An 8,490-nucleotide genomic window follows, 5' to 3' on the forward strand; every position below is an offset into this window, starting at 1 on the left:
AGGACTAGCAAACTGCTGGCTAAGCTGTCAGCCCATGGCTTGGATGGCAACACTCTGTGCTGGGTTAGGAACTGGCTGGAGGGCCGGACCCAGAGAGTGGTGGTGAATGGTGCCACATCCAGCTGGCAGCTGTCACTAGTGGTGTCCCTCAGGGATCAGTGCTGGGCCCCATCCTCTTTAACATCTTCATGGATGATCTGGATGAGGGCCTGGAGTCAGTCATCAGCAAGTTTGCAGATGACACTAAGCTGGGGGCAGGTGTGACTGAGTTGGAGGGCAGAAGGGCTCTGCAGCGGGACCTTGACCGCCTGGACAGATGGGCAGAGTCCAATGGGATGGGGTTCAATAGCTCCAAGTGCAGGGTGCTGCACTTTGGCCACAGCAACCCCATGCAGAGATACAGGCTGGGGTCGGAGTGGCTGGAGAGCAGCCAAACAGAGAGGGATCTGGGGGTGCTGATTGATACCCACCTGAACATGAGCCAGCAGTGTGCCCAGGTGGCCAAGACGGCTAGTGGCATCCTGGCTTGCATCAGGAATGGTGTGGTCAGCAGGAGCAGGGAGATCATTCTGCCCCTGTACTCTGCACTGGTTAGACCACGCCTTGAGTACTGTGTTCAGTTCTGGGGCCCCCAGTTTAGGAGGGACATTGAGATGCTTGAGCGTGTCCAGAGAAGGGTGATGAGGCTGGTGAGAGGCCTTGAGCACAGCCCTACGAGGAGAGGCTGAGGGAGCTGGGATTGGTTAGCCTGGAGAAGAGGAGGCTCAGGGGAGACCTTATTGCTGTCTACAACTACCTGAGGGTGGCTGCAGCCAGGAGGAGGTTGCTCTCTTCTCTCAGGTGGCCAGCACCAGAACGAGAGGACACAGCCTCAAGCTACGCCAGGGGAGATTTAGGCTTGAGGTGAGGAGAAAGTTCTTCACTGAGAGAGTCATTGGGCACTGGAATGGGCTGCCCGGGGAGGTGGTGGAGTCGCCGTCCCTGGAGCTGTTCAAGGCAAGATTGGACGTGGCACTTGGTGCCATGGTCTAGCCTTGAGCTCTGTGGTAAAGGGTTGGACTTGATGATCTGTGAGGTCTCTTCCAATCCTAATCATACTGTGATACTGTGACATGCTTATTTGCTTGTAGGCAGAAGTAGTATTGTAAGTTTCTTCACTTCTTTTCCAGGCCTTTATCAGACGCTGTTTAGCATACCGAAAAGAGGATAGATTTGATGTCCACCAGCTGGCTAATGATCCTTACCTTCTCCCTCATATGAGGAGATCAAATTCTTCAGGAAACTTGCATATGACTGGGCTAGCAGCATCCCCTACACCACCTACATCAAGCATTATTTCGTACTGAAATTTCTCCCACCGAGGAATGGCATGAATATCTTTGTGTAGTTTTCCAGATGCAGACCTGAGCTTGAAAGCGTTTGAGTGTTTTTACACAGGACAAGTTTGATAACAGTGTTTTCAGACCCAAGTCCTCCTACATAGTGTCGTTTGTATGATTGGAATGGATCATGGACTGTGAACAAATGTACCCTTCTGAGAAATACCTTTAAACGTTGAAGGATGACACTGCCTGTTACACACTAACAGGTATACTGTGTTTAAGACTGAAGAAAAGGGTTTTGGTTTTTATGGGGAACACTGTAAATAGTCTTTTTAATACTTAAAATACATTTGGTTGATACTGGAAAGTTCTAACATGAAGGGTAGTTTTTCATTATTTAAATTAAAAAAAAAAAAAGGTAGCAAATTTTGAAAACAGGAAAATTTCTGTGCCTGGTTATAAACTAACTCAACTGCCATCTTCCCAAGACGCTGATGTTTTGAAACCAAAGTAAGGAGTGTGAGACAGTCAAAGATATGTTCTGTATCAGATCCATAGATAAAATTGTGGTGTTTTATTTGGCAACTCAGGCTCGTACCTCCAAAAATGTGGTGGTGTTTCACTGAATTTAGATGGAAGGGTGATATGGAATTCCTGGTACTTTGTTTCTCAAATAGATTGCTCATTTTGGGATCTGCTCAATTAGCTAAAAATACTATACTTGCTGTGGTATTGAAACTTGTGAACTGCCCAGGCTTCTGATAAAAGCAAGCAGCAGTATGAAACCAAATGCAAGCAGGTTATGTATAATGTTCTATGCAGGAATAATGATAAATTCCCTTCTAGCTCTATTGTAAATTGTTGTACAGCTGTCACATTTTCAGTTAAATTTCAGCAACTTACTCCTGTACAAATGTTTAAAGTATGGCTTTTTCTAATTGGATATTGTATTTTTTTTAAGTCTCCCTCAAGGCGCTTTTAATTGCTGCTAAATGATGTTGCTTTTACTTTTGTGAAAGAATCAGAATGACCTCCTTAAGGTGCAAGTCAACTGTACGTGATAGAGAGACTAAGAGTAGGCAATTCATTAACCAGGCATGTAAACCAGATCCGTGTTGGCAATATGCAGTACAGTTCTTGAAGTCAGTTTATTGCGTTCTCAACCTGCAGAGCGCATCGATACTAGATGTAGGAGTTGCTCATGGTTATTCTTCGTTTCTGGAAGTTCCTATCAACAAGGAAATGTTTCTTGTGGCTTGTACAGATATTTTAAAATGTGAAACATTTTCTAACTGCCTTGTATGGTAGAAACTTACTTTTCAGAACGGTGTATCTCTCTCCCATTCACCATTCTTTTTATTGTCCCATTCTTGATGCTGAATACCTATATGTAATTTTGTCCATGTTGCAGAAAAAGGAGGCTGTATTACCACAGGTTTTCATTTAGTATTGTACAGTTAAAACTGTTGCTCTTGTTTCTGATGTTGCAAGCCATTTTGTTTTCGTTGTATATAAAGAAACATTAACTGTCTCTTTAAGATGCTGCTGAAATTGTAGAGAATGTAGCCAAAACAGTAATAAACAATGACAGTTGAAATTTCAAGGTTTTCACTGTGTGTTTCTATATTGTAAGGGAGGGCAAATCAGATAACTGTATCACTGAACTACACTTGGTTGTTTAAAACATACTCTCTTTAATTACAAACAAAAGGCTAATAATGGATTAATGAATTTATGTAACGTCGGCTGTGGAAGAGGATTCTGTGAAACATAAACATCTGCCATAACAAAGGAACTAAAACGTAATTTCACTAAGTAGGCTTCACAAAAGCAACTTTTAAGTGTTTCTGTGGGTCTTTTTAGGATTCTTTTTAACTGTGGAATAAAATTATCTCTATTGTGGTAGGCCTCATAGGCCCAAAACAGGCTTATACATGTCCTGCCTTGCCTGGGCATGTTTTTCTGCTCCACCAGAGAGGTAAGCACAAAAGGACCTGGAGCCACTGAGTCTGGCCTGCCCAGGGTCCTGTGGTGTAAGGTACACACACTTAGCTTGTGCCTGCCTAGTGCAAGGCCTGTGCTTTTCCCAAATTAGGGAAAAGTGAGCCTGTGGCTTAGCCTAATATGGTCAGGTTTGGCTAACTGCCATCCTGACTGGCTATTCTTGTGTCCAAGGGGCAATTAATCTCGGCCCACATTGATAAAAGGAGATGGGCAGGTGAACAACCTGCTTCACTTCCCTGCTTTGCTTCCCTGCTCTGTGCCTGCTGTCTGCTGTGCCCAGCCCTGCTGCTGTTGCACACTGCCTTATTGTTTGCTGGTAAACTCCACTGCCGTGAGTTACCAGGAGCAGGCCCTGGATGTCTGCACACAATCAGCCTGTGTGGCCAGCGTGACATCGTGCTGAGACTGCACAACATCCTTGCCTTCTGCACCTGAAGGTCCTGCCTAGAATTCCTGGACGTATACACAGAAGAAGCCAGGAGAACAAGGTCAGAGATTGTGTCCTTTCCTCAGAAGCTGGGAAGATTCAAGCCTCAACATCCAACAAGACAAAGTCCCCTGAAAGCATTTGGGCACTGTCTGGACTGTGGCTAGCCCCCACGAGGGTAATAGTAATCTGTGAGTAAATGCTCAATGCCTCTTTGTAATTCTCTATTGCTTTCACCTTAGAGCAGAAAGAGCTTGAGCCCATCTACTGGGCAAACAGCATTTAACCACAGGAGTAGTCTCTTCCAGCTCAATTAATGTTTCTAGATTTTGCTGGTTGCATTAGATGTAGATTATTATCCATAGAATGCTTCCATAACCCTGTAAGAACCAAAATATCATTAAAATTAGTGGTCGGGGGTGATGAGAGTTCTGAATAGCAACATTAATAAGTAATATTAATTTTGGAAAATAGATTAATTAATTTCCCCTCCCCAACAAGCTCACAGAATAAAATTAGACTCTGTGACTCCTCTCACCTCTTTTATTACACCAGAGTACTGGGACTGCATCCTTTTCAACCCTTTACAGCAAGAGACTGAGTGTAAGATTCAAGGAGAATCTGCCATAGCTGTGGGCTCACACCAGATATTATTCCTCTTTCTTTTGCATATGTTATAGAGTCAACCGATTGATAGAGATCTCCAAGATCATCCAGTCCAACCTATCACCCAGCCCTAGCCAGTCAACTAGACCATGGCACTAAGTGCCTCTCTTCGACCTTGGTGATACTGTGATACATCCAGGGATGGTGACTCCACCACCTCCCTGGGCAGTCCATTCCAATGCCAATCACTCTCTCTGCCAACAACTTCCTAACATCCAGCCTAGACTTCCTCCAGCACAACTTGAGACTGTGTCCCCTTGTTCTGTTGCTGGTTGCCTGGGAGAATAGACCAACCCCCACCTGGCTACAACCTCCCTTCAGGTAGCTGTAGACAGCAATGAGGTCACCCCTGAGCCTCCTCCAGGCTAAACACCCCCAGCTCCCTCAGCCTCTCTTCATAGGGTTTGTGTTCCAGGCCCCTCACCAGCTTTGTTGCCCTTCTCTGGACACGTTCCAGTACCTCAGCATCTCTCTTGAATTGAGGGGCCCAGAACTGGACACAGCACTCAAGGTGTGGCCTGACCAGTGTTGAGTACAGGGGCAGAAGAACCTCCCTTGTCCTACTGGCCACACTGTTCCTGATCCAGGCCAGGATGCCATTGGCTCTCTTGGCCACCTGGGCACACTGCTGCCTCATCTTCAGCTTACTATCTATCAGTACCCCCAGGTCCCTTTCTTCCTGGCTGCTCTCCAGCCAGGTATTAAATCCAAGAATGATTTTGCCTAAGGAAAGGATGTAAGATTTTGTTAACTGTTTTTTATTTATCTGGAATGTACTTTGGTTACGCCTAGCAAAGGGAAGTTTGGCAATGTACTAGAGAACTACTTAAGTAACTGAAAGTTTTACAGCTATCTAAAAATAAGGTGGTTAATGCATTGCACTAATTACATGCAGACTTGTTTTTCCTGTTGTTAGCATCTGGGAATAGGCTGCTGCGTGGCTGAACACTCCAGCTTTACCAAATACACATTTTGGGATTTAAACACTCACTTTAAACAAAGTTTTGTATAGAACAAGACAAAAAAGGAGAGTCACCATCTCTTTTTTAAAATCAAAGTTGCAAGGTTTTTGCCTTCAATACTGACAGCTGTGTTTCTCTTAGTACTGTAAGATATTAGAATCATAGAATCAACCAGGTTGGAAGAGACCTCCAAGATCATCCAATCCAACCTAGCACCCAGCCCTAGCCAGTCAACCAGACCATGGCACTAAGTGCCTCAGCCAGGCTTTTCTTGAAGACCTCCAGGGACGGTGACTCCACCACCTCCCTGGGCAGTCCATTCCAATGCCAATCACTCTCTCTAGGAAGAACTTCCTCCTAACATCCAGCCTAGACTTCCCCCGGCACAACTTGAGACTGTGTCCCCTTGTTCTGTTGCTGCTTGCCTGGGAGAAGAGACCAACCCCCACCTGGCTACAACCTCCCTTCAGGTAGTTGTAGATGCTGTGTAGCCCCACGTGAAGTTACTGCACAGTCACAAGAAGACATCTGAGATAGTGCATTTGGTAGCTGGTATTCAGCAATTTGTGCTTGGGATAGAACTATCCTTGAAAGTGAGTCTGGATTGCTGCTGCTCATGAGTTTTGTTTCACTCCTAGGTAATGCATACATTGGTTGTTTGGTCTGTATTTCATGCATGTTTTACTAACTTCATCCTGTGTCATCCATCACTAGATTTCCTAAGCTCTCTTCTGACTTAGCAGAAGGTTAGATGAAAGGAATGACATTTTAAGTTCATCAGTGTGTATTTAGTGAACCTTGGAAGTAAAATAATCCTTTAAACTCATCAATACTTTAAAATCTCTGCATTTACTGGAAGATGGTAAAATACTCCATCACTTGATAATTTTTAAAAGCTACATAAAAACAGTTGTGACTGTAAGAGAAGTTCTGCACTTTCAATGATGATTGTAGTGCTACAGCTCATTGCAGCCAGAGTTAACAGTGGTTAGAATCATAGAACGGTTCAGGTTGGAAGGGACCTCAAGGATCATCCAGTTCCAACCCCTTGCTATAGGCAGGGACACCTCCCACTAGAGCAGGTTGCTCGAGGCCTTATCCAAGCTGGCCTTGAACACCTCCAAGGAGGAAGCATCCACAACCTCCCTGGGCGACCTGTGCCAGTGTTTCATCACCCTCACTGTAAAGAACTTCTTCCTAACATCTAGTTTAAATCTCCCCTCTTCAACTTTAAACCCATTACCCCTTGTGCTGTCTTTACAAGACCTTGTCAATAGTCCCTACTCTGCCTTCTCATAGGGCCCTTTCAGATACCAGAAGGCCACTATAAGGTCTCCTGGAAGCCTTCTCTAGGCTGAAGAGTCCCAACTCTTGTAGCCTGTCATAGCAGAGGTGCTCCAGCCCTGTTTTCATCTTCATGGCCCTCCTGTAGACTTGCTCTAACAGTTCCATGTCCTCCTTGTGTTGGGGGCTCCAGAACTGCACACAGTACTCCAGGTGGGGTGTGACAAGAGCAAAGGGGGAGAATCCCCTCCCTTGCCCTGCTGGCCATGGTGCTCTTGATGCAGCCCAGCACACAGTTGCTGTCTGGGCTGCACATGCACACTGCTGGCTCATGTTGAGCTTTTCATCAACACAGACCCCCAGGTCCTTTTCCTCAGGGCTGCTCTCAGCCATTCACCACCCAGCCTGTATCTGTGCCTGGGACTGCGCCGACCATTGGCTTATTTCTGGAAAACAGACATGTTTTGGCACAGCTTTATTTCATTTGTTTGTGCTGAAGTTGTTCAGGTTTTAGCACAGAATACTATTCCCCCTTAACTTGGTCTGCTGTAGCTGATAGATACCAATTTCATAGAGGCTGGTTAATATTTTAACTGTACAAAAGGTGCTTTTTGGTACTCAGAAGAAGACTGGAAGGGCATCGCATTGCTGGCTGGCTGCCCAAGTGCCACTGACCCACACACACTATGGCTGTGAGCAAACTGCTGCATAATCAGGCTTTCAAAAGCCCACAAAGCCCCAGGCTCTCAGTATGCGAGTCACAGGTGCAGGAGGTGCCCAGGCGCTGCCGAGGGGTGCTCTGTGCTGCAGAGGCTCTGCGTGGAGCGGAGGGCAGCAGCGGCTGCTGCCCGCCTGAGCACGTCACTGGCCAAGACATGCTTTAAAATAAGCACGCTCTGGAAAGGAAAATATGCCCTGGGATTTGGACCCTTCCAAGTGCTTCTGTTCCAGCTTTGAAGTCTTAATCTTGAGGAAACCATGGGTTTGAGGCAGGGCTGTCAGCCTGCCCAGACCTGTCTTCTCCATACCGCAGCTGTCCCAGACAAGATCCAGTTTGGGGAGCAGATAGGAGTTTCCAACAGCACTGTTTGCTCCAGTCTTGCTTTGGGTTTCAGCTCTGCTGGGTCTGAAGCTGTGCCTGCGTGCTAGTTTGAAGCAGGCTAGAATGTTTTGGTGAGAAGAACTGGATTACAAGCTGTGGAAGGAAAACAATGGTGATGTCTGCTTCCTTCACAGGCTTGCTGAGATGTATAAGAACAAAGTTGTGCCAGGGTAGGTATAGGCTGGATATTAGGAAGAAGTTCTTCACAGAGAGAGTGATTTCCCATTGGAATGGGCTGCCCAGGGAGGTGGTGGAGGCACCGTCCCTGGGGGTCTTCAAGAAAAGCCTGGATGAGGCACTTAGTGCCATGGTCTAGTTGACTGGATAGGGCTGGGTGCTAGGTTGGACTGGATGATCTTGGAGGTCTCTTCCAACCTGGTTGATTCTGTGATTCTATGATTCTATGAAAGAGCAAAACATAGATAGGGGAGTCTCACTTCTGCTGCTGGCAAGCTCTGAGCTGCATCTCTAACCTCACCCCTCTCTGCCGTTCCTTTTCTAACCCACTTTGCTTCCTAACCCCCTGGCCGAACCTCCGTTCTTCCTTGGGACTGGGGTAAGGTTGAGAGGGGCAGGGGGAAGGTGAAGTGCAGTTGAGAGCCCCTCCTGGGGACTCAGGCTTCTGGGAGGGCTGTTGTGTTTGTGTGTTACCTTTTACCTTGCATATCTCTGTGTATAACTGTCTATACTGTAACTATCTGCTTGCATATTGTGCCAGCTGTA

General features: G+C 46.2%; 1 protein-coding gene across 3 annotated transcripts in view; it reads left to right on the forward strand.

Moving 5' to 3' along the window:
* Window positions 1-2,925, forward strand: part of TLK1 (tousled like kinase 1) — an 89,097-nt gene extending 86,172 nt beyond the window's left edge. For all 3 annotated transcript variants that reach the window (XM_064163095.1, XM_064163105.1, XM_064163114.1), the window contains exon 21: window positions 1,170-2,925. In XM_064163095.1, coding sequence (XP_064019165.1) covers window positions 1,170-1,346 — 177 coding nt within the window. In that variant the 3' untranslated portion in view covers window positions 1,347-2,925. The remainder of the gene's footprint in view (window positions 1-1,169) is intronic.
* Window positions 2,926-8,490: the final 5,565 nt, after the last annotated feature.

The sequence above is a fragment of the Pogoniulus pusillus genome, chromosome 2, assembly GCF_015220805.1.
Source record: "Pogoniulus pusillus isolate bPogPus1 chromosome 2, bPogPus1.pri, whole genome shotgun sequence".
In the NCBI taxonomy this organism is placed as follows: Eukaryota; Metazoa; Chordata; class Aves; order Piciformes; family Lybiidae; genus Pogoniulus; species Pogoniulus pusillus.